The 22513-nt window shown below is 38.5% G+C and overlaps 1 protein-coding gene across 1 annotated transcript in view; it reads left to right on the top strand.

Moving 5' to 3' along the window:
• The window catches only part of LOC108708699 (microtubule-associated tumor suppressor candidate 2), a 262184-nt gene that overhangs the window by 7689 nt on the left and 231982 nt on the right, over positions 1-22513 (top strand). Inside the window, exon 2 of the mRNA XM_041582652.1 lies at positions 6947-7187. Coding sequence (XP_041438586.1) covers positions 6947-7187 — 241 coding nt within the window. The remainder of the gene's footprint in view (positions 1-6946; positions 7188-22513) is intronic.

The raw sequence follows: 22513 nt of genomic DNA, 5'->3' as shown, positions 1-22513 counted from the left end.
TTGCCTGACACACAGGGAGATAAAGTGATGTTGAGATTTAATTGTATGGAATATATCCGCTTGTGCAAACAAACCAGTTAATCATTTCGATGGGCCACAATGACTGCAGGAAAGGTCGCTGTCATTTCTCCTTAGTTTCCTTTGTCTTATACTGTGATCTCCTCTGTTTAGCAGAAGCAATGCTAATGCTCTGGGAAGGAATGCAGGTTTATTATGTTAGACAGACCTGTGATGCCTGTATCTGATTATGTTAACCCCCTCAGAGCTGCTTTAAGCACGGGCGCCAAGATTTGAGCATGCAATAGAATAAAAAGTTAAGGGGTTGTTGAACTTAAAATTAAATTTTAGTATAATATAAAGAGTGATATTCTGATACAACGTGCCATTGGTTTTCACTTTTTATTACTTGTGGCGTTTGAGTTATTTATTCAGCAGCTCTCCAGTTTGCGATGTCAGCATTCTGGTTGTTAGGGTTCAAATTACCCTAGTAACCAATCAATGATTTGAATAAGAGACTGGAATATAGTTAGGGAAGGGTTGAAAAAGCACTGTGAGTAATAAAAAGTCATAATAGCAATAAATGTGTAGCCTTACAGAGCATTGATTTTTTTAGGTGGGGTCAGTGACCCCATTTGAAAGCTGAAAAGAGAAAAAACCCTAAAATTAAACAAAATAATGAAGACCAAATGAAACGTTGCTTAGAATGGTTTATTCTTTAAAGGGGTTGTTCACCTTCCAAACACTTTTTTATCAGTTCAGTTATTTTCCGATTGTTCTCCAGAAATAAAGACTTTTTCAAATACTTTCCATTATTTATTTTTTACTGTTTTTCCAAAATCTAAAGGTGGCCATACACGGGCAGATAATGCTGCTGATATTGGTCGTTTAGACCAATTTGACAGCTAATCTGCCTGTGTATGGAGGCTTTAGATGGGTCTTCACGGGAAGGTTTGAGTTTTCTCCCAACAGACCCGTCGGAGCCCATTGTGCTCGTCGTAATCCGTTTGAGATTACCCCGGATATAGCCCTGCCGTTAGTGGCATATCGGGGAAAAGATCTGTTCGTTTGTCGATGTCGCCAAACGAGAGGATCTTATAGTGTATGGCCACCTTAAGTTTAAAGTTGAATGTTCCTGCCGTTCTGGCAGCTCAGTAATTCAGGTGCAGACTTTAAACTGTTACAATTTTGCAACATTTAGTTGATACATTTCTCAGCAGCATCTCTGGAGTATTAGCAACTATTGTATCAATTCTAGCAGCTGCCTGTAATGAAACCCAGAAATTCTGCTCAGCAGGGACAAAGATATGAAATGTATCAACTAAATGTATCAATTTAGAACAGTTAGGAGGGGGTCGGCGACCCCACCCTTCCCAGAGCTGCTTTAGAATGTGAAAAAAAGACACTTTATACTTCAATATTAGAATAACGGTTTTGAAGAATCATATATGACAGGTGTATGGGTGGATAAGCATATAGTTAGAGATTGGCCTTTCCAATGTAATTCATGAGCAATACACATACTGTAAGCTGGTTTCAATATAGGACACTTCGTGGCCATCATAATTGCTTTCAATAACACAGCTACACAGCAAGGAAAATGCTGTTTCACTTTTTTAGATAATGAGTTCCCTTGAGTCCTTTCAGAAAGAGCAGTCCTGTCCATATGTTTCCTTAGAAATAAAACTCTATTTCAGGTGTCACAGAAATAAGTCAGTGGGGTCCTTGGATAGGCTAGCAGGAAAAAGAAAAAGATAAAGTACCGTCTACAGGCCACAGGCCGTCTGTTGGACAGCCCTGAAATAGAGGCTCATTGATCTTGTTCTCACTTTGGTGGTTCAGGTTACAGAGGTATCTAAAGTCATCGTTATAATAAATAAGAATAATTCAACCCCCAAACCGGTAAAATAAGGATTGCAAGGGTTCCATTGACGGCTCTAGATCTGGGCTGGGTACTGCACTTGTTTAAGGGTGCTTATGCTGATATTGTCATACCCAACAGGGAACATCCTATTTTGGTTTTATTGGTTACAGAATATTCTAGCCATGTGATTATTGTAATACAGGTATGGGATCAGTTATCCCAAAGCCTTCTCCCATAGACTCCATTATAATCAAGTAATCCAAATTTTTTAAAATCATTTCTCTGTAATAATAAAACAGTACCTTATACTTGATCCCAACTTAGATACAACTAATCCTTATTTGAAGCAAAACCAGCCGATTGGGTTTATTTAATGTTTACATGATTTTCTAGTAGACTTAAGGTATAAAGATCCAAATTACGGAAAGATCCATTATCCGGAATACCCCATGTCCAGAGCATTCTTATCATATATACAAAGCATAAATGTACTTAAAATGGCAATTTTCTGTTTATGTTTACCACATGGCATACACTGCTAGAAATGTATATTTTTATGAAAATGGTTTGTTTAGATAGGCTAGGGTTTTATGTTTTATTCAATATATTTTTAAAGAGAACTACATTGTTTGGGGGTATAGTTTTCCTTTAATCTTGGTTGTTTGGGTTTTGGATGGTTATATTACCAAATACAACCAAATAATGACTTGTGAGGTTCCTCTTAGCACCATGTAACAAGTAAGATAAACTTTATAAGCACAAAACCAGAGAAAAATTCTGAGGTCTAGAGAAAATGATAAGTAAATTGACCAGATGAATTGAAATTCGATGAGTAAAGCTCCCCATACATGAGCCAATATAAGCTGCCGACAGATAAAGTCAGCTGCTTATTGGGCAGTGTTTGAGACCCTCCATCTGGTTTCTTCGATCGATACCTGGGCAAAAGTCGGGCAGATGTCAATTGGGTGGGTTTCAAAATCCCTTTGGATCAAGGACAGCATCAGTTCGTTGATGCGGCGCTTGATCCAACCGCCCGCATTCTTCTCGTGTGATCTTATCTAGGGCCCACTGATCAGATCAGCCCGGGATCGGGGAGAGATCTGCTTGTTTAGTGATGTCACCAAATGAGTGGATCTCCCCATGTATGGTCAGCTTTAGAGAAGAGACAAAGTATTCTGATGCTTATGCAGCTGAAAGAAGGAATTCACAAACTTCAGCAGCAACAAGAACAGGTCATGGCCACTGTAAAAAACATGCCCCAGTAAAGTGCATATTTACCGAAAGAAATTTTCAAGGCAAAGTCAAATAACAATAGAAATAATGATTTGTGAAGTTTGGTTTCCTTGCTAAGTGGAGTTATTGAATTTTCTCTTTGAACTTTCAATCTTTCAACAGGTAGCGCATTTATTTATAATTGTTGATAGTGTTTTATAGCAGCAAGAAAAATGCTATCGAACTACAGTTTATTATAATTTGCCTTTTTTCTGCCATTTGGAGTGACAGGCTATGCTATAATGTGAACAGTGCCTTGTACTTGATCCCAACTCAGATATAATTAATCCTTATTGGAAGCAAAACCAGCCTATTGGGTTTATTTAATGTTTAATTGATTTTCTAGTAGACTTAGGGGCAGATGTATCAAGGGTCGAATATAGAGTGTTAATTAACCCTCGATATTCGACTGGCGAATTAAAATCCTTCGACTTTGAATATCGAGGTCGAAGGATTTTGCGCAATTCCTTCAATCGAACGATTCCCCATAGGCTAACATTGGCCTCGGTAGGTTTTAGGTGGTGAACTAGGGGTTAGAAGAAATTTTTAAAGAGACAGTACTTCGATTATCGAATGGTCGAATAGTCGAACGATTTTTAGTTCGATTCGAAGGTCGTAGTCGAAGGTCGAAGTAGCCAATTCGATGGTCGAAGTAGCCAAAAAAACATTTGAAAATCAAACAATTTTTCCTCTATTCCTTCACTCGAACTTAGTGAATGGGCCCCAGAAGGTATGAAGATCCAAATTCCCGAAAGATCCATTATCCAGCATTCTGGATAACAGGTCACATACCTGTATGTATGTATATATATATATTATATAGTGAATAAAGTACTCCCTTTTGTAAAATATAGGGATATTATAAGTTACCGAGGAGTTTCATGACCATTGTGTATTATATATATATATATATATATATATACACACACATATTATTGTAAAGAGGACCAGCACTCTGTTTCCAAAACTCAAAAATGTATTTTAGTCTCACAGTGTTTCCAAAGTTTCGGCCCGCTTTGGGGCCTTTATCAAGGTGGCCGAAACGTTGGAGACACTGTGAGACTAAAGTAAATTTTTGAGTTTTGGAAACGGAGTGCTGGTCCTCTTTACAATTATTTATATACTATTTTGACCAAGCACCCGAAAAACGACATATTGTGAAGGAGGTACCATCTGCATTATTGTTATATATATATATATATATATATATATATATATATATATATATATATATATATATATATATATATATATATTATACTAAATCAGTGCTCTCCAACACCAGAGTATATATATATATATATATATATATATATATATATATATATATATATATATATATAGAGTATATATTCTATTCATATAGCATAACCTAATAGATTTTCAGCTAATTATTGGCATTTAAGTAATATCAATAGTTGTTTTGTCCGAAAAGTGGAAGGAGTTTGTGCAGTGGGCTTTAGCTCTGATATAATTGATTTTAGTGGGAATAAGCTGAATGTTTGCCAGGAGGCAAAGAGAGAACATTGGTCCCAGCTCAAGCTGTTAGCTTTCCAGGAAGTACATAATTGCTTTTGATTTTAGAGAAACTTTACAACATTTGTACCCGAGGCAACAGAAAAGTTTGCAGGTGACAAGCGAATGTCTATGTTATGAATAAATGTTAGCAGCTATCATTCAAGTCAGTATGTAAAGAGATATCAAATGGCTCATTACTGTCTTGTGGTGCGAGCGCTATGTGTGCTGATGAGCACAATACATATAATGATTGCTTACAGTTCCGCTCCTGTGTTCTGCTGTCTTGTGCCAATTATACCTTTGGTATCGCAGCCCCACGCAAAAGAACCCTACGTTCTACGCACAGTTGAAGCCCGTACTTAAAGGAATTTGTTCATGGGAAAACATTTTTTAAACATGCATTAATAGTGCTGCTCCAGCAGCCTGTTGCACTAAACTAGTTTTTTTATTTAATTTTGAAATCTGACGTGGGGCTAGACATGTCAGTTTCCCAGGTGCCCTCAGCCATATGACTTAGCACTATTTACTGCTGCACTGCAAGTTGGAGTGATATCACCCTCTCCCGCTACCTCCCAGCAGCCCATCAGCAGAACAATGAGAAGGTAACAGGATAAAAATTCCCTGACACAAGATAACAGTTCCCTGGTAGATATGAGAATAACACTTAATGGTAAAAATCCATATCCCACTGCGACAACCCAGTTATCTCAGTTGGAGAAACAATAGCTTATCTGAAAGCAATTCTATTGTGAAGTGCTGCCTCTTTTTTTCAGGCTCAGGCAAAATGACATGAGATGGCTACCTATACGCCAATATTACAGCTAAAAAAAAATATATATATATATATATATATATATATATATATATATATATATATATATATATATAGTGAATAAAGTACCCCCTCTTTTAAAATATAAGGATATTATGTTACCGAGGAGTTTCATGACCATATAAAAACACGAGGCCGAAGGCCGAGTGTTTTTATACAGGTCATGGAACTTCGAGGTAACTTCTAATATCCTCATATTTTACAACTGGGGGTACTTTATTTATTATAATACACAAATTTCAATGAGTCATGTGACTGAAATGACATCAGAACTCACCGTTTATAACTGATGACATCAGAACTCACCGTTTATAAGGATATAATTTACAAGATATTCATGGCTTTTGTGTATTATATATATATATATACTTGTTGGTTCAGGTATAACATTTTATATGGTAGTGAATTACAGTATTTGCAGTGTAAATGGTGTAATTTAGAAATAAGAACTACACCATAATTGACACCATTATTGAATGTAAAACAATCTTATTGGGTTTAATTAACGTTTAAAGGAAAACTATACCTCCAAAATGAATATTTAAGCAACAGATAGTTTATATCAAATTAAGTGACATATTAAAGGATCTTACCAAACTGGAATATATATTTCAGTAAATATTGCCCTTTTACATCTCTTACCTTGAACAACCATTTTGTGATGGTCTATGTGCTGCCTCAGAGATCACCTGACCAGAAATACTACAACTCTAACTGTATCAGGAAGAAGTGTGGAAGCAAAAGACAGAACTCTGTCTGTTAATTGGCTCATGTGATCTAACATGTATGGTTTGTTTGTGTGAACCGTGAATCCTAGGATCCCAAGGGGCGGACCTTATTTTTTAAAATGGCAATTTTCTATTTAGGATTACCCAATGGCACATACTACTAAAAAAGTATATTATTATTAAAATGGTTCATTTACATGAAGCAGCGTTTTACATATGAGCTGTTTTGTTCAGTATATTTTTATAGAGACTTACATTGTTAGTAGACTTAGTAGACTTAAGGTATGGAGGTCCAAATTGCAGATATATCCCTTATCTGGAAAACCCCAGGTCCCGAGCATTCCGAATAACAGGTCCCATACCTGGATGGTGATATGTTCAATTCAAATATCAATAAGCTTCTAAAACTCAGTCAACCTGCACAGCAGAAGTAAAAATAAGTATGTTACAATGTAAATATAATGTAAGAATGATTGATTAGAGATTAGCTCCATGTATAGAATGACTTGCCTAAGAGCAGTATAAGGAAAGCATTGCATATTAAGAATTAATGGTTTACATTCCTTAGGGTTTCTCTTAGGTAGGCAATAAAGTGCGTGTGCAGAACATCTCTTCTCTGCAAACTTAACCACTACTGGAGCCTAATAAATAGCAAAACATTTTTATGAAATCATGAAGATGACACCTACAGATGGAGAAGCATATCTAACAATATATCTGTTTCTTTTCTTACAGACAGCTGAAAGAACAGGGAAAGAAGAGTTCTCTTCTCCCCCATTTACTCACTATGAAGTTCCTCCCAGTTTCTATCGATCCACCATGATCTTAAAGCCCCAGCTCGGTTTGGGTGCGGTCACCAGATTGCCGTCAACAAAGAGCAGAATCTTGGCCGCGAGCCAACGGTCCTCAACCATCGCTCTTCCACCTCAAGAACAAGTGGCATCCTCTGAAAGCCTCACCAGTGCAGAATCTTCAGGTAGACTTCATTGCAACCACTTTGTTTAGTCTAATTTCTGGTTTTGGTTACCTGGGTATATATTATTGTCAGTTTTGCAGCTGTTTTTTAGGTCTATTACATATAGACACCCATAATTCCAGCAAACATTTTAGCACATATCAGGTACAGGTAATAGAAGTTTCTGTTTTACTATGGGTTGGTTTCATTTTCTCACTAAAATGAAATATGTGTAGTGTGTAGTGATGGGCGAATTTGCAAAAATTTACGAAAATTTGTAAAACGACGCCGGTGTCACGTTTTTGACGCCGGCGTCCATTTTTTCAACTCCAGCGACAATTTTTTTTGACGCCGGCGAATTTTCGAGGCCCTTTCGCAAATTTATTCACTGGCGACGAATCGGGCAAATTTGCTGCGAATTCGCGCCTGGCGAATAAATTTGCCCATCACTAGTAGTGTGGGGTGATGGGGAGATTTTGCGATAAATTTGCACTGCTATAGGCAACACATCTCCCCAAAATGCTTATCCACTGGCAATAATTGAAAGCAGTGGTGGTAATGTTGTGAACTCGTCCAAAGATTCCTCGTGAGACAACTTCAGGCCCCTTCAAAAAAAGCTGGGGAAGAAGCATTATTGGGAGATCTGTAAACTGCAGTTTCTCAACGGCATCATTGAGATGAGACCAGGTATGGTCATAAAGTTAATGGCATTCCAAAGGAACCATAAAGATCCTTATATTTTAAAATATGGGGGTAGTTTTTTTTTTTACTACGTTTCAGGATCATGTAACACTACGGGGCCCATTTACTAACAATCGAATTTCGATCTTCTTCCATGACTCCATTGGAGTCCATGGGCATTTATTCTTTTGTTTTTTCTCACATTTTGTTCCATGAGACAAAAAGCATGGCAAAAAAAATAAAATGAATATTTTCGACACTCACACTCACTGATATTATATGGCATGAATAGCTTAAAAAACAAAAACTACCCTACCTGTCTTTCCCGGTGCCAACCTTCTCTTTGAATTCCTATTGAAATATGGGTGTCAAATATACAATTAAGGGGCAGATGTATTAAGGGTCGAATAAAAATCCTTCGACATCGAAGTCGAAGGATTTTGCGCAATTCGTTCAATCTAAGAAATGATCGTTCGATCGAACGATTCGAAGGATTTTAATCCATCGATCGAAGGATTATCCTTCAATCAGAAAAAACTTGGGATCGGTAGCTTTTAGGTGGCGAACTAGGGGGTCGAAGTTTTTTCTTAAAGAGACAGTACTCCGACTAGCGAATGGACGAATAGTCGAACGATTTTTAGTTCGAATCGTTCGTTTCGAAGTCGTAGTCGAAGGTCGAAGTATCCCATTCGATGGTCGAAGTAGCCAAAAAAACACTTTGAAACTCGAAGTATTTTTTCTTCCTATTCTGTTTTTAAGGAGATCACTTTATTACAATGATATTTGATTTTGGGTAGCCATAATAATGTCTAAATGTGGATTTATGCAAATTGCTTTGTGTTTTCTTTCTATCCGTCCCCGCTGAAAGTCACATGGTGTTCAGATGGCTATGTACATCAGGCTGCAGAAAAGCTGCAGGATCATAATCATAAATACATATTAGGATCCTTAATTTGCTTTGTCCCGCTCCAAGTTGGAACAGCTTGTAAATGTGTAAATAAAAAGGGCAAGCTCTGCAGCAATTTGTTTTATTGTTACTAATGTCTGTGAAATTATCCACCTGTGTTGAGAAACAATGACCTCTGAGAAATCCCAATTCAGCTGGTACAGACAGGTCAATGTTGTTCTGCTTGCTGCCAATATATCTGTCCAATCACTATGGAAAGCTTTCATTTTATATCTAAATGTTTGCCTTTCTACATGCTTCATAAAATACATGTAACACTCAGCAGCAATTTGATTCATAGGGGGCAAAGTAATAAAAGTCTAGTAACCCCTAGCAACCAATTGGTAGGAAGCATTTATTAGCGGTAGTAATGGGCGAATAAATTCGCCAGGTATGGATTTGCAGTGAATAAATTTGAGAAACTGGTGCGAAAAATTCGGCGGGGAAAATCCGCATCGACACAAATTGTCAAAGCGTCAGAATTGTCTCGCACATAGAATTGTTGCTCGTCAAAATTATTCAAACGCCCATTGACTTTAATGCATTTGATCAAAATAGACGCACGTATAAAAAATTTTGTTTGCGTCAAAAATGACTTTTTCGGCGAAGCAAAATGTCACAGATTCGCTCATCACTAATTAGCAGCAAATATCTGATTGGTTCCTATGGGCTACTAGACCAAGTGCAAACTGTGCTATGTTTATTACACTACCCCCTTAGTGTTTATAATTATAGTTTATCCTTTTTACCAATTGCTGAGAGTCATGTCACAGCCCAACCCTGTGACGTCACCATTGGACCCAGATTCGCTTATTTGCCGATCTGCTGGTATATGGTCACCTTAAAGAGGTGGTTCGCCTTCACGTTAACTCTTAGTATGTTATACAATGGCTTATTATAAGCGCCTTTTCAATTGGGCTCCATTTTTTTCTTTTTTATAGTCTTTGAATTATTTGCCTTCTTCTTCTGACTCTTTCCAGCTTTCAAATAGGGGTCACTGACCCCATCTAAAAAATTAAAGCTCTGTAAGGCTACACATGTAATGTATTTGCTACTTTGTATTACTCATCCTTCTATTCAGGCTTTTCTATTCATATTCCAGTCTCGTATTCAAATAGATGCATGGTTGCTAGGGTGACATGGACCCTAGCAACCAGATTGCTGAAATTGCCAACTGGAAATAATATAACTCAAAAACCGCAAATAATAAAAAATGAAAACCAATTGCAAATAGGGTTGCCACCTGTCCGGTTTTGACCCGGACAGCCCGGTATTTTGAGGGGCTGCCCGGGTCTATACTTTCTGCCCGGTTTTCCAAATAAGGAAAACCGGGCGGGATTCCTTTGATTGACACAGCGATTGGCCAATTGCTGATCGCTGCGTCATAGCCCCACCCACTGATGTCACGGGTCCGCCCGCTGACATCATAGCCCTGCCCACTGACGGCACGGGTCCGCCCACTGACATCACAGACACGCCCACTGGCGTCACAGACCCGCCCCCCTGCCCGGTCTTAGCCAGACATAAAGGTGGCAACCCTAATTGCAAATTGTCTGCTGAATAAAAAGCTAAATAACCCAAAAACCGTAGATAATAAAAATGAAGACCAATTGCAAATTGTCTCAGAATATCAATCTCCATGTCCTACTAAAATTTAATTTAAATTTTAACAATTCTTTTAAGCGTAGTAGTTTTGCGTAGTTTTGAGGAGGGAATATAATAGTTGCATATTACTGCTTTACATGGGAAGCGATACAATAGTCTTGTGCGCTGAAGCCAACAGAATGGGCAAACTCATGGATTCGGTTCCTTTTATACATAACTTGTGTCTAATGCCCCTTTGATGATCAGTTTAATGTATCAGAGTCTGCGTATTGTGCTGGCTATGCGCCCCTACAGACATCTGGCAGCAAAATCAACTTGGCTCTGTATCTATAAAATAGATTTGTTACAGTTTGGGGACAGACACTGGATACATACAGGGCTTCTGTAATTATTTGTATTATTAATGTGATGTTTATGGCTATAATGAATGAAAACAAACTTGGTGATTATTAGAGGGGGGGGGGACTTTATATGCGGTGGGTTTGATTTTAGCATCAGTCATGAGAACATCAAGGACAAGCTTTGCACCGTGTACAGTTTTGCCCACATGTATGGCCGCAGGATGAACATCTTGTTTTCTCTCCCCTTGGACTGCTTCCATTTCATTAAAGGAAACAGATGCAATAAACTCTAGAGTCAGCACATCTTACCTGGCGTCTGGGGAATAGGTCCAGCTTCTCTAATGTGTTTCAGGCCAGTATAGTATCTGCTATAAGAATAAGGACCCTTCTGCACTTCTGTGCCCAAAAGGGGTCACATGAGCTTAATGAATAAATTCAATAGAGTCATCAGTAGTAGTAGCAGTGTTCTGCAGTGTGCTCTGCCATTCCTACGCAATTATTCATGTAATATAATGAGAGATAATATAATGAGAGATGCAAAGTTTGCCCTTAGCACCCAATCAGATGTTTGCTTTCAATTAGGAGGCCATTTAAGGGGACCTGTCACCCTAAGAAATAATTCCAAATCCTATTTTATTATGTTGGTCAATGGTTATGTTTATTTACACTTTATACATTATTTAAAGAAACAGTAACAGCAACAAATGAAAGTGTTTTAAATGAATGACAATATACGGTACTGTTGTCCTGCACTGGTACAATTGGTGCGTTTGCTTTAGAAACACTTCTATAGTTTATATAAACAAGCTGCTGTGTAGCCATGGGGGCAGCCATTCAAGCACAGTATACTCAATAGATAACAGATAAGTTCCGAAGAATCCTATTGTATACTACAGAGCTTATCTGTTATCTACTGTGTATCCTGTGCTTGAATGGCTGTCCCCACAGCTAGACAGCAGCTTGTTTGTATGAACTATAATAGAGTTCCTTAGACTAACACATCAGTTTTACCAGTGGAGGTCAAAACAACATTATATTTTCATTACTTTAAAGGACTTTCAAGTTGACAATCCCTCTTTTGACAGCTCAACCTGCAGTCCCTCATTTGTACTGGAAAGTCCAGGTTTTAACTGCACTGAACATCCAGAAAAAGAAACAAAGTTTCTAACTTAATTGGCTTTTGGCAGAGAGCCCAGAACAGCCACAGCAGAAGATAAGATACTTTTGTAACAATGTCAAGATCAGCAAATAAGAAATTTTAACAATAAAAGATAACAGGTCCCTTGGGAAAAGTTAGACTCGCAGCTTAAAAGCCAATTCACCTGCATTAGCAAAACTGTAATAAGTGGAAAAAACTGAAATATGTTCAAACTTACATAACCTGCCAAATTTAGTAAATTTGGTAATTAGGGGATGTGGCCACAAAAATGGACGTGGTCAAACAAATTTCACCGTGCTACGCACGGCAACTTTTTTGTCCCATTTTTAAAATGTGTTGGCATCTTGTTGGCCCATGTATGAACGCCCAATCAATATCTGACCAAATCTATGGGGCAAGTTTGACAATCGGCACAATGATGTGGTTTTCTACTGTCCAGTTCTTGGGTGGCCAAATAGGGCAGAGAGCAGATCTTATTGCAAATGGATAAGAAATCATAGTGACTGGGGACAATTGTTCTTTTGTTTTGGATTTAACATCTTTCTGACACTGCATGTGTAACCTCATTCATTAAAGGTAATTGCCTCAAAATGCATATCTCCCAACTGTTCCATTTTTCACAGGACAGTCCCAATTTTGATAGCTCAACCCGTAGTCCTAGATTGTTACTGAAATGTCCCGACTTTCTCTTTGATCTCCTGCACTGAGCCAGAAAAAGATACAAAGTTTCTAAAACTCAATTAAATAAATGTCCCGACTTTCTCTTTGATCTCCTGCACTGAGCCAGAAAAAGATACAAAGTTTCTAAAACTCAATTAAATAAGAGGCTTTCGGCAGAGAGCCCAGAATATGTGGCAGCTGCACTTAGATACATTTGTAACAATTTAAGATCAGCAGGTCTCTTGGGAAAACTGTGACTTGTAACTTAAAGAGCCATTCACCTTCATTAGCAAAGCTGTAGTAACACTTAAAACCTCACCCAGAAATATGTTCAAACTTTCATTAACCTGCCAAATGTTGTAAAACGGATGTGGTATTTAGGGGGTTTGGCCATAAAATGGGCATGGCCAAAAATTTCACAGAGCGGCACATCTTTTTGTCCCTCTTTCTATTTTTCAAATGTTGGGGGATTTGAAAATGCACCTTGTGCACTTCCATATAGTTACAATTGACACTGCCTTCCTCCTGTTCCAAATCAATCACTGCTATATTTATTAACGCATGGGAACCCTAGAGATATCACTTTGTCAGGACCAGACCCTGTGTGTCTATACAATTTTGTGCACACATCAATCTCTCAGTAAACAATGGAAATGATGCCAATCAGACTTCATTTTTTAGCACAGTTATGTCTAATTTGTGGGCTGTTGTATCAACCCTGGCGAATGACTTATTAATCAAGTATATATAGTATTTGTTGGTAGACTTTGATTGTGTAGCACTTCACAAAGCAGGTTTGTTACTCATTATACTATTTTTCTTTAAAGGGGAACGCCACAAAAACATAAGTTAAGCTTTTTGAAAAGTAAACATAATTTCAATCAACTTTGCAATATACATCAATTAAAAAATATGCAGACTTTTCATGATTTTTAATGGTTTGGAACAGTCCCCTAAGCCTAGCCCCCTGCTCTCCTGATCTGTCTGACTACTTTGCTGAGCTGGCTGACTACTGTTACTTTGTATCAACAGCCATCTGTCCTTAGACTGCATCCTCCAAACCCCACAATTCCCTGCACACATGATTTCAATAAGGAATGGAGCATCACAGTGCAATGCATTGTGGGTAATGTAGTTACTGCATGTTGTCTGTAAGCTGTGGAGAAGTTGTTGTAACCTCAGTGTTTAGTCCCTCCTTCCCTGCCAGGATTTCAAATGATGCAGAAAGAGAAGAAATGTTAAATTGCTGGATTTCAGCATAGAAAATGGCATTTATTCATACTTTTTAAAGAAACTGTTATTGGTATATTAGGGGTTTCTGTGCTATGTGGGCCTCTTTATCAAATTTTGGTTTGGAAGACGGAGTTCCCCTTTAATGATGATGATGCTCGTTATTGCTGCTAACCACATTGCGCTCAATTACCCGCGGTAGAAGTGGATCTTTGTAGGGAAGTACTGAATACAGACATCTCTTCCAATTATGCCAGTATATTGTCTCCAACAATTATCGGAATATGTTCTATAAAGATGAAAAATAACATCCAAGTACTGAGACGTTTGTATTATCCGCAGCAGACAAAAGAATATCCATGTTACGCATGAGGCACAATGAGCCCCACGAGCCAAACCAGCTTTATTAACAACCATCACTCATGACAAATAGTCAGTGGCCCCTGGGCATTTGGAAGAGGATCGAAGGTGAGACTTTCACAGGGCAAGACCCATAAACGTCACACGCTGTTCAGTTATTATGGCTCTGTTCTTGTTCTCTGTAAGGGTTTGGTGCATTATAAAAGCACTAGGTCAGGGCAAGGGTGGAAATAACTCTTTGATTATACTGAACTGACAGAAATAAATGACCAAAACAGCCATTTCTCTGACCATGTGCTGCTACATTTATAACAAACATGTTCTTGCTGCATAGAACATCTGTCAGCTTTGCTCTGCCATTGATTTAGCTGTGAGAGTAGAAGAGGTAGAAGCTTAGCTGAGGCACAACAAACAAAACCGCTGGACTTTAAAAGTACACAGGGGAAATTGATTTCTTTGTTGTGACAGAAACGAACGCAATAATTAAAACAATTAAACTGAATGGTAAATGAAAATACCAGTAACATAATTTTTTTTTAAAAAATTCTACTTAACGGAAAAAAAAATACCAGGGCAGTTTTAACTTTTCAACGGCGACAGGGCGTCGATCCTTCTTCTATAGGAGAGAGCCAGGGAGGAGAAATCGAGCACCGCACAATGGATTGTCGCCCTGTCGCCATTTCTGAAGAAGAGCGCAAGCAGAGAATCAGTAAGTAATTTCTTAATAAAACTTAAAACCGCTTGGTGTTCTTTTTTCATTAAGTAGAGACATTTTTTTTTTGTTACTGGTCCTTTAAGGTGGTAGCTATGTAATAACAATGTGCCTTTATGTGTCCATGTTAAAGAGGTAGTTCATCTTTAAGTTTACTTTTGGTATGTTCTAGAATGGCTAATTCTAAGCAACTTTTCAATTGGCCTCCATTTTTTATAGTTTTTTTTAGTTATTTGCCGCTTTCTTCTGGCTCTTTCCAACTTTCGAATGGGGTCACTGACCCATCTAAAAAACAAATGCTCTATAAGGCTACAAATTTATAGTTATTGCTACTTTTTATTAGGGATGCACTGAATCCAGCATTTGGTTCGCAATTCTGACTTTTTCAACAGGATTTAGATTCGACCGAATCCTCGTGCCCGGCACAACCAAATCCTAATTCGCATATGCAATCAAGTAACTTTTTGTCAAAAAACAAGGAAGTAGAAAATGTTTTTCCAACTTTTTTCCTTCCTGTCCCTAATTTGCATATGTAAATTTGAAGGATTTGGTTTGGGATTTGGCCGAATCTTTCATGAAGGATTTGAGAATTCGGCTTAATCACAAATAGTGGATTCGGTGCATCCCTACTTTTTATTACTCATCATTCTATTCAGGCCTCTCCTATTCACATTCCAGTCTCTTATTCAAATCAATGCATGGTTGCTAGGGGAATTGGGACTCTGGCAACCCAATTGCTGGAATTGCTAATGGCAGAGCTGTTGAATAAATAAATTGAAATAACTCCAAAACCACAAATAATAAAAAATGAAAACCTATTGCAAAATTTCTCGAAACTTCACTCTCTGTATTATACTCAAAGTTAATTGAAAGCTGAACAACACATTTAAGGGTTGGGGTATGAGTGAACTTTTTTGCCTGGTACAGTTTTGTGGCAAAATTTGTGGTGTTCGCACTAGAATTTCACCAGTGGCGTAAATTGTGTGCTCACCCCCCACCCCCGTCCCCAGCAATAACTACCCACCCACCTAATCTTTGCTCCCATATTTCGCAGTGGACCTGATTTTAGCAGGTTATTTTTAGATGACAAAAAGGTGAGGGGCTTACCAGAATATAGCTGTGGTTTAGTTGAATTGGGGGTGTCTGGCACAAAATATTGTATTTTTCAAAACCAAAGTACCACCTTCTACACACTTGAAGGCTCATTTACGAACGCCTTCAGATTGGCATTGTTATACTGATGGCAACTGCATCAGACTATAGCGGTAATGAGCGGGTGCGTGCTCTAATGCTCCAATCTGTACAGTTGGATCTGATTGGCTCTAATGGCAATTGGTCCAACCTCAATCAATATAAAAACATTGGTCTGAATTAGCCCTTTAGCCTGTGATTAGTCGGAATGTTCTGTCTGATTTGCAGTCTCTTTCTCTTGTCATTCTAGTGGCAACCTAAATGCAAATATACAGGGTTATTACTATAATACTAAAGTTTATTAGTCCATGGAGTTTTACAGGGCTTCGAATGTTTCAGTCTAAATTGAAACATATCTATTAACAGAAATAAGGGGATGAGTTATTAAAGCAACATTTCTAATTAAAAATATCTTGATATAAAACAGCTGTAAGTAACAGTTACAGTTATGCAGGTATGTGACCTGTTTGGTGATGAGCAAATTTGCCCCGTTTTGCTTTGTCAAAAAATTTGCGAAACTACTGAAAAATTTGTGAAATGGCAAAAAAATTTACCTCTAGGTGAGTGACTGTTTTGTTACAGAAACTTTTTTGTAGCAAAATATATTGGAGTCTATGGGCAGCTTTTTTGTTGCAGCGATTTTTTGTGGCAACTTTTTGTAGCAAGATATGCCAGTCTATAGATGACTTTTTTTTTCACGCCAATTGCATTAAAGTCAAAACGTGGGGTTTTTTCAAGTTTTTTCTTGGGTCACTTACAGATTATGATAGTGATGCACCGAATCCAGGATTCGATTCGAATCCTTCTGCCTGGCAGAACCGAAACCGAATCCTAATTTGTATATGCAAATTAGGGGCAGGGAGGGAAATAGCATAACTTTTTGTCACAAAACAAGGAAGTAAAAAATGTTTTCCCCTTCCCACCCCTAATTTACATATGCAAATTTGCATATGCAAATTAGGATTTGGATTCGGTTCGGCCGAATCTTTCAAAAAGGATTCGGGGGTTCGGCCGAATCCAAAAAAGTGGATTCGGTGCATCCCTAGATTATGAGCACAATTGACAGCAAAATACTGCCTTTTGAAAACAAGAAATACTCTAAAGATCAGATCGATTCTGTGTATCTTCTGGGATATAAAAATAAAGTAACTGTGGTCCTTGGAGAGAAGCAAATATTAATAAAGATGGTTGGTCTGCAGCTGCGCATGAGGACACCCCTACCCTAAACAGAAGTCTGAGTCAGGAGTAGGAGGAAGATCAATTTATAAAATCCAAAATTTAAATTTTAAGTAGACCTTTGAGTCAGGAGTAGGAGGCAACTTAATGAGGCAGGCAGATTACCGGCAGGTAACAGCAGTGGGAATCTAAGCACATATGGTAATTAATGAAAGGAGAAATGTCTGTTCATTTTAGATCATGTCCGTGATGAAGAAATTCATGAAGAAGGGGTTGTTCACTTTTGAGATAACTTTTAGTATGATGTAGAGAGTGATGTTATGAGACAGTTTGCAGTTGATTTTCAATTTTTATTGTTTCTGTTTTTTATTGTTTTATTTAATTTTTTAATTTAGCTTTTTATTCAGCAGCTCTCCAGGTTGCAATTTCAGCAATCTGGTTGCTAGGGTCCAAACTGCCCTAGTAACCATGCACTCGTTTGAACAAAAGACAGGAATGTGAATAGGAGAGGCCTGAATAGAAGGAGGAGTAAAAAAATAGCGATACTTTTTTAGGCTTACACAGCATTTGTATTTAGATGGGGAAGCTGGGAAGAGTCAGAAGAAGAAAAAGGCAAATAATTCAAAAAGTATAATATATAAAAATGAAGACCATCTGAAAAGTTGCTTAGAATTAGCCATTCTATAGCATGCTAAATGTTAACTTAAAGGTGAACCACCTCTTTAATGCCAAATAGCTTTTTTTCCCACCATCAAATCCTTATTCTTTATGGTGCTTTGTGCTGCTGCAGTCTGGTTTACACTTTAAAGTCATATGTTCAAAAACTGTGGGACTGGCCCACTAGGGGGCGCGAGAAAGTGAGTGGGGTACATAGACAAAGGCTAGTATGTTTGAGATTTTGGGAGAACTTCCTAGGCATTAGGGGTTTTGTTCTTTTTGCCTCTACCTTTCTGTTCTGCATACATATGCAAATTAGGATTTGGATTCAGTTCGTCCGGGCATAAGGATTTTGAAAGAGTCCGAATCCTGGCCGGAACCAGTATCCCTAGTATGTAATAAAACTTTTTAATGAATAAGTTGTTACATTTGCTCCAAAAGTTTACACCAGGTCTTTGTGAATTTTATTAAATTTTCCCCTAAGACTTTCGCAACATTGTTTTGGGTTTTGTCAACCCAAAAATTTTTTTTTTATTGCTTAATGAAAGAAAACATAATTCTAAGCAACTTTGCAATATACATTCATTACAGTTTTTCTATGATGTTTAAGTTATTTGTACTGTATATATATTGCTATTGAAAGCAGTGTCTGTCCCTTTCTACTCTCTGTCCTGACTGTTTATACTGGTCCACAGTTTGTCCAAAACAGCAAATTCGCCGTTTTGGCTGAAGATGCTGGGGAGGAAAACTCCGAACTGGCGTGTATGGAGCAGGCTGACTCTCGGAGCACCCCGGGAGGCAGTGGCTCTAATACGGGTGGTGGGGGGAGTGCAAGGAAGGAAAGGCAGGTTCTAGTTATAGGGGATTCAATTATTAGAAAGGTGGATAGGGTAATCTGTCGCAAGGCCCCTACATGCCGAACAGTCTGCTGCTTGCCTGGTGCTAGGGTTCGGCATGTGGTGGAATGAGTTGACAGATTATTGGGAGGGGCTGGGGAAGACCCAGCTGTCTTGGTACACATAGGTACCAATGACAAAGTTAGAGGAGGTGGTGAAGTCCTCAAAAATGATTTTAAAAAACTAGGTTCAAAGTTGAGGGCGAGGACTTCCAAGGTAATTTTCTCAGAGATATTACCTGAGCCACGAGCAACGCTAAGGAGACAGCGGGAGCGTAGGGAGATTAATGCGTGGCTAAAAGATTGGTGTAGGGAGGAGGGTTTTGGGTTTTTGGAGAACTGGGCTGATTTTTCAGTCGGCTACAGGCTCTTTGCTAGGGATGGGCTGCACCTCAATGATGATGGGGCAGCTGTTTTGGGAGAGAAGATGGCTAGAGGGTTGGAGGAGATTTTAAACTAGGTGTGGGGGGGGAGGGTTCAGTAAAAGATTCAGTGGTAGACAGGTTAGATGAGATAGTGGGCAAAGAAAGGGAAAATGGGGGAGGAGATTTGGCTAGGGATACTGTTAAGGATAGGGAGGACCACATGTCATATGTTCAATATGGTGCCAGTATTAAATGTATGTTTACAAATGCAAGAAGTCTGACTGGTAAAATGGGAGAGCTGGAGCTGCTGGTGATGGAAGGAAAATATGATGTGATTGGTGTGGCCGAAACATGGCTGAATGAGTCGCATGACTGGGCAGTAAATATCAGTGGCTATACTTTGTTTCGGAGGGACAGAGGCAATAGAAAAGGAGGAGGGGTATGTCTGTATGTTAGGCAGGATTTAAAAGCTCATATAAAGGAGGAGGTTGTGTTAGAAAATGAGGGGCCAGAAGTCGTATGGGTGGAGTTCTTCACCAATTGTAAAGAATCCAGCAAATTAATTGTAGGAGTATGCTATAGACCCCCTAATGTAAGTGAGGAGGAAGAGACAAAGCTCCTAATGCAAATAGAAAAGGCTGCTAGTTTAGGTAAAGTAATGATAATGGGGGATTTTAATTACCCAGATATTGACTGGAGCAACGGTACTGCTAGATCAGTTAATGGGAACAAGTTTATAAACTTATTGCACGACAATTTTTAGCACAGGTTGTTGAGGAGCCTACCAGAAAAAATGCTATTCTTGATTTAGTGATCTCAAATGACCCAGAACTTATAGCAAATGTGCAAGTCATTGAACCCCTGGGTAATAGTGACCATAATGTTATATCTTTTAATGTCTGGTGCAAAAAAACAAAAATATACTGGGGCAACAAAAACCATGAATTTTGCCAAAGCTAATTTTAGTGCCTTGAGGGCTGCCCTACAGAGCATTGATTGGGGCATTAGGTTTTCAGCTAAAAACACAGAACAGAAATGGTTGTCCTTTAAAATGATATTAAATCATTACTGTTCTCAATTTATTCCCTTAAGGACTAAACGTAGAAGCTCTAAGAATCATCCTGTGTGGCTTAATACAGGGGTAAAGATGTTAATGGGAAAGAAGAGAAAGGCATTTAAAAACTACAAATCTGTAGGGACAGAAGCTGCATTTAATGAATATAAACACTGTAATAAATGTTGTAAATCAGCAATCCGGAAGGCTAAGAAAAGAAATGAAGAGTTAATTGCGGTGGAGGTGAAAACTAACCCTAAAAAGTTTTTTAAATATATTAATAGTAAAAAGATGCAGGTTGAGAGTGTTGCTCCATTAAATAATGGGACCAGTATGGTTGTAACAGATACAGATAAGGCAAATGTGTTAAATCAGTTCTTTTCTTCAGTGTATACAATAGAGGAGTCTGGGTTCACAGGCTCACTTAATAACTGCACGAATGGTTCAGCTCAATCTAGTCAGTGGCTGACTCAGGATATGATTCAAAAAGCTTTAATACAAATTAATGTAAACAAGGCTCCAGGGCCTGATGGCATACACCCCCGGATTCTAAGAGAGCTTAGTTCAGTTTTAGACCAGCCCTTATTTCTGATTTTCTCAGATTCACTGTCATCTGGTATGGTGCCTATGGATTGGAGAAAAGCTGATGTTATTCCAATATTTAAAAAGGGATTACGATCTCAGCCTGGCAATTATAGGCCAGTAAGCTTGACATCTGTAGTGGGCAAATTATTTGAAGGCTTGTTAAGGGATCACATTCAAAATTTTGTCCTAATGAATGGCATTATGAGCAACAATCAGCATGGCTTTATGAAGGATAGGTCATGTCAGACGAATTTGATTGCATTTTATGATGTGGTAAGTAAGATTCTGGATAGTGGGGGGGCAGTAGATGTGATCTATTTGGATTTTGCCAAAGCGTTTGATACTGTGCCCCACAAACGACTGCTTTCTAAATTAAGGTCTGTTGGGCTTAATGAAGTCGTTTGCACATGGATAGGAAACTGGCTACAGGATCGGGTACAGAGGGTGGTTGTTAATGGGACATTCTCTACTTGGATTAAGGTTCTTAGTGGGGTCCCCCAGGGCTCAGTATTGGGTCCACTTTTATTTAACTTGTTCATTAATGACTTAGGGGAGGGTGTTGTAAGTAATGTATCAGTGTTTGCAGATGACACAAAATTATCCAGCCCAATTAATTCCATCCAGGATGTGGCATCCTTGCAACAGGATCTTGACCAACTGGCAATCTGGGCAGCTAAGTGGCAAATGAGATTCAATGTTGATAAATGTAAAGTCATGCACCTGGGATGTAAAAATATCCAAGCCACTTATACCCTTAATGGGACTGCACTAGGCAAATCCATTATGGAAAAGGACCTTGGAGTCCTTGTAGATGATAAACTTGGCTGTAGCAAGCAATGCCAGTCAGCAGCATCAAGGGCAAATAAGGTCTTGAGCTGTATTAAAAGGGGCATAGAGTCACGGGAGGAGGGGGTCATTCTTCCACTGTATAGAGCACTTGTAAGGCCCCATCTAGAATATGCCGTACAGTTTTGGTCTCCATCACTCAAACAGGACATTATTGTATTAGAGAGGGTACAGAGAAGGGCAACTAAGCTGGTAAAAGGTATTGAAAATCTTAGCTATGAGGAAAGACTGGCCAAATTGGGGATGTTCACGCTGGAGAAGAGGCGCTTAAGGGGTGATATGATGACTATGTATAAATATATAAGGGGATCATATAACAATCTCTCTAATGCCTAATTTACCAGTAGGTCTTTCCAGCTGACACGAGGTCACCCATTCCGATTAGAAGAAAAGAGGTTCCGCCTAAATATTCGGAAGGGGTTTTTTACAGTGAGAGCTGTGAAGATGTGGAATTCTCTCCCTGAATCAGTTGTACAGGCTGATACATTAGATAGCTTTAAGAAGGGGTTGGATGGCTTTTTAGCAAGTAAGGGAATACAGGGTTATGGGAAATAGCTCATAGTCCAAGTTGATCCAGGGACTAGTCCGATTGCCATTTTGGAGTCAGGAAGGAATTTTTCCCCCTCTAAGGCAAATTGGAGAGGCTTCAGATGGGTTTTTTTGCCTTCCTCTGGATCAACTGGCAGATAGGTAGTTAATAAACAAAAAAAAAAAAAAAGGTTGAACTCGATGGACATGTGTCTTTTTTCAACCTTACTTACTATGTTACTATGTTACTATGTAATGTAAGACAAGGCAGCTGATTGATTAACAGACCTGTCTTTGCTGGAGACTTGTGCAACATTGTTTAAAAAGTCAGGAGTTATGCAAATGCTGCTTTCAAT

Source organism: Xenopus laevis, chromosome 2L (genome assembly GCF_017654675.1).
Source record: "Xenopus laevis strain J_2021 chromosome 2L, Xenopus_laevis_v10.1, whole genome shotgun sequence".
In the NCBI taxonomy this organism is placed as follows: domain Eukaryota; kingdom Metazoa; phylum Chordata; class Amphibia; order Anura; family Pipidae; genus Xenopus; species Xenopus laevis.
The sequence above is the reverse complement of the archived record's forward strand: the minus strand, read 5'-3'. Positions and strand labels throughout refer to the sequence as shown.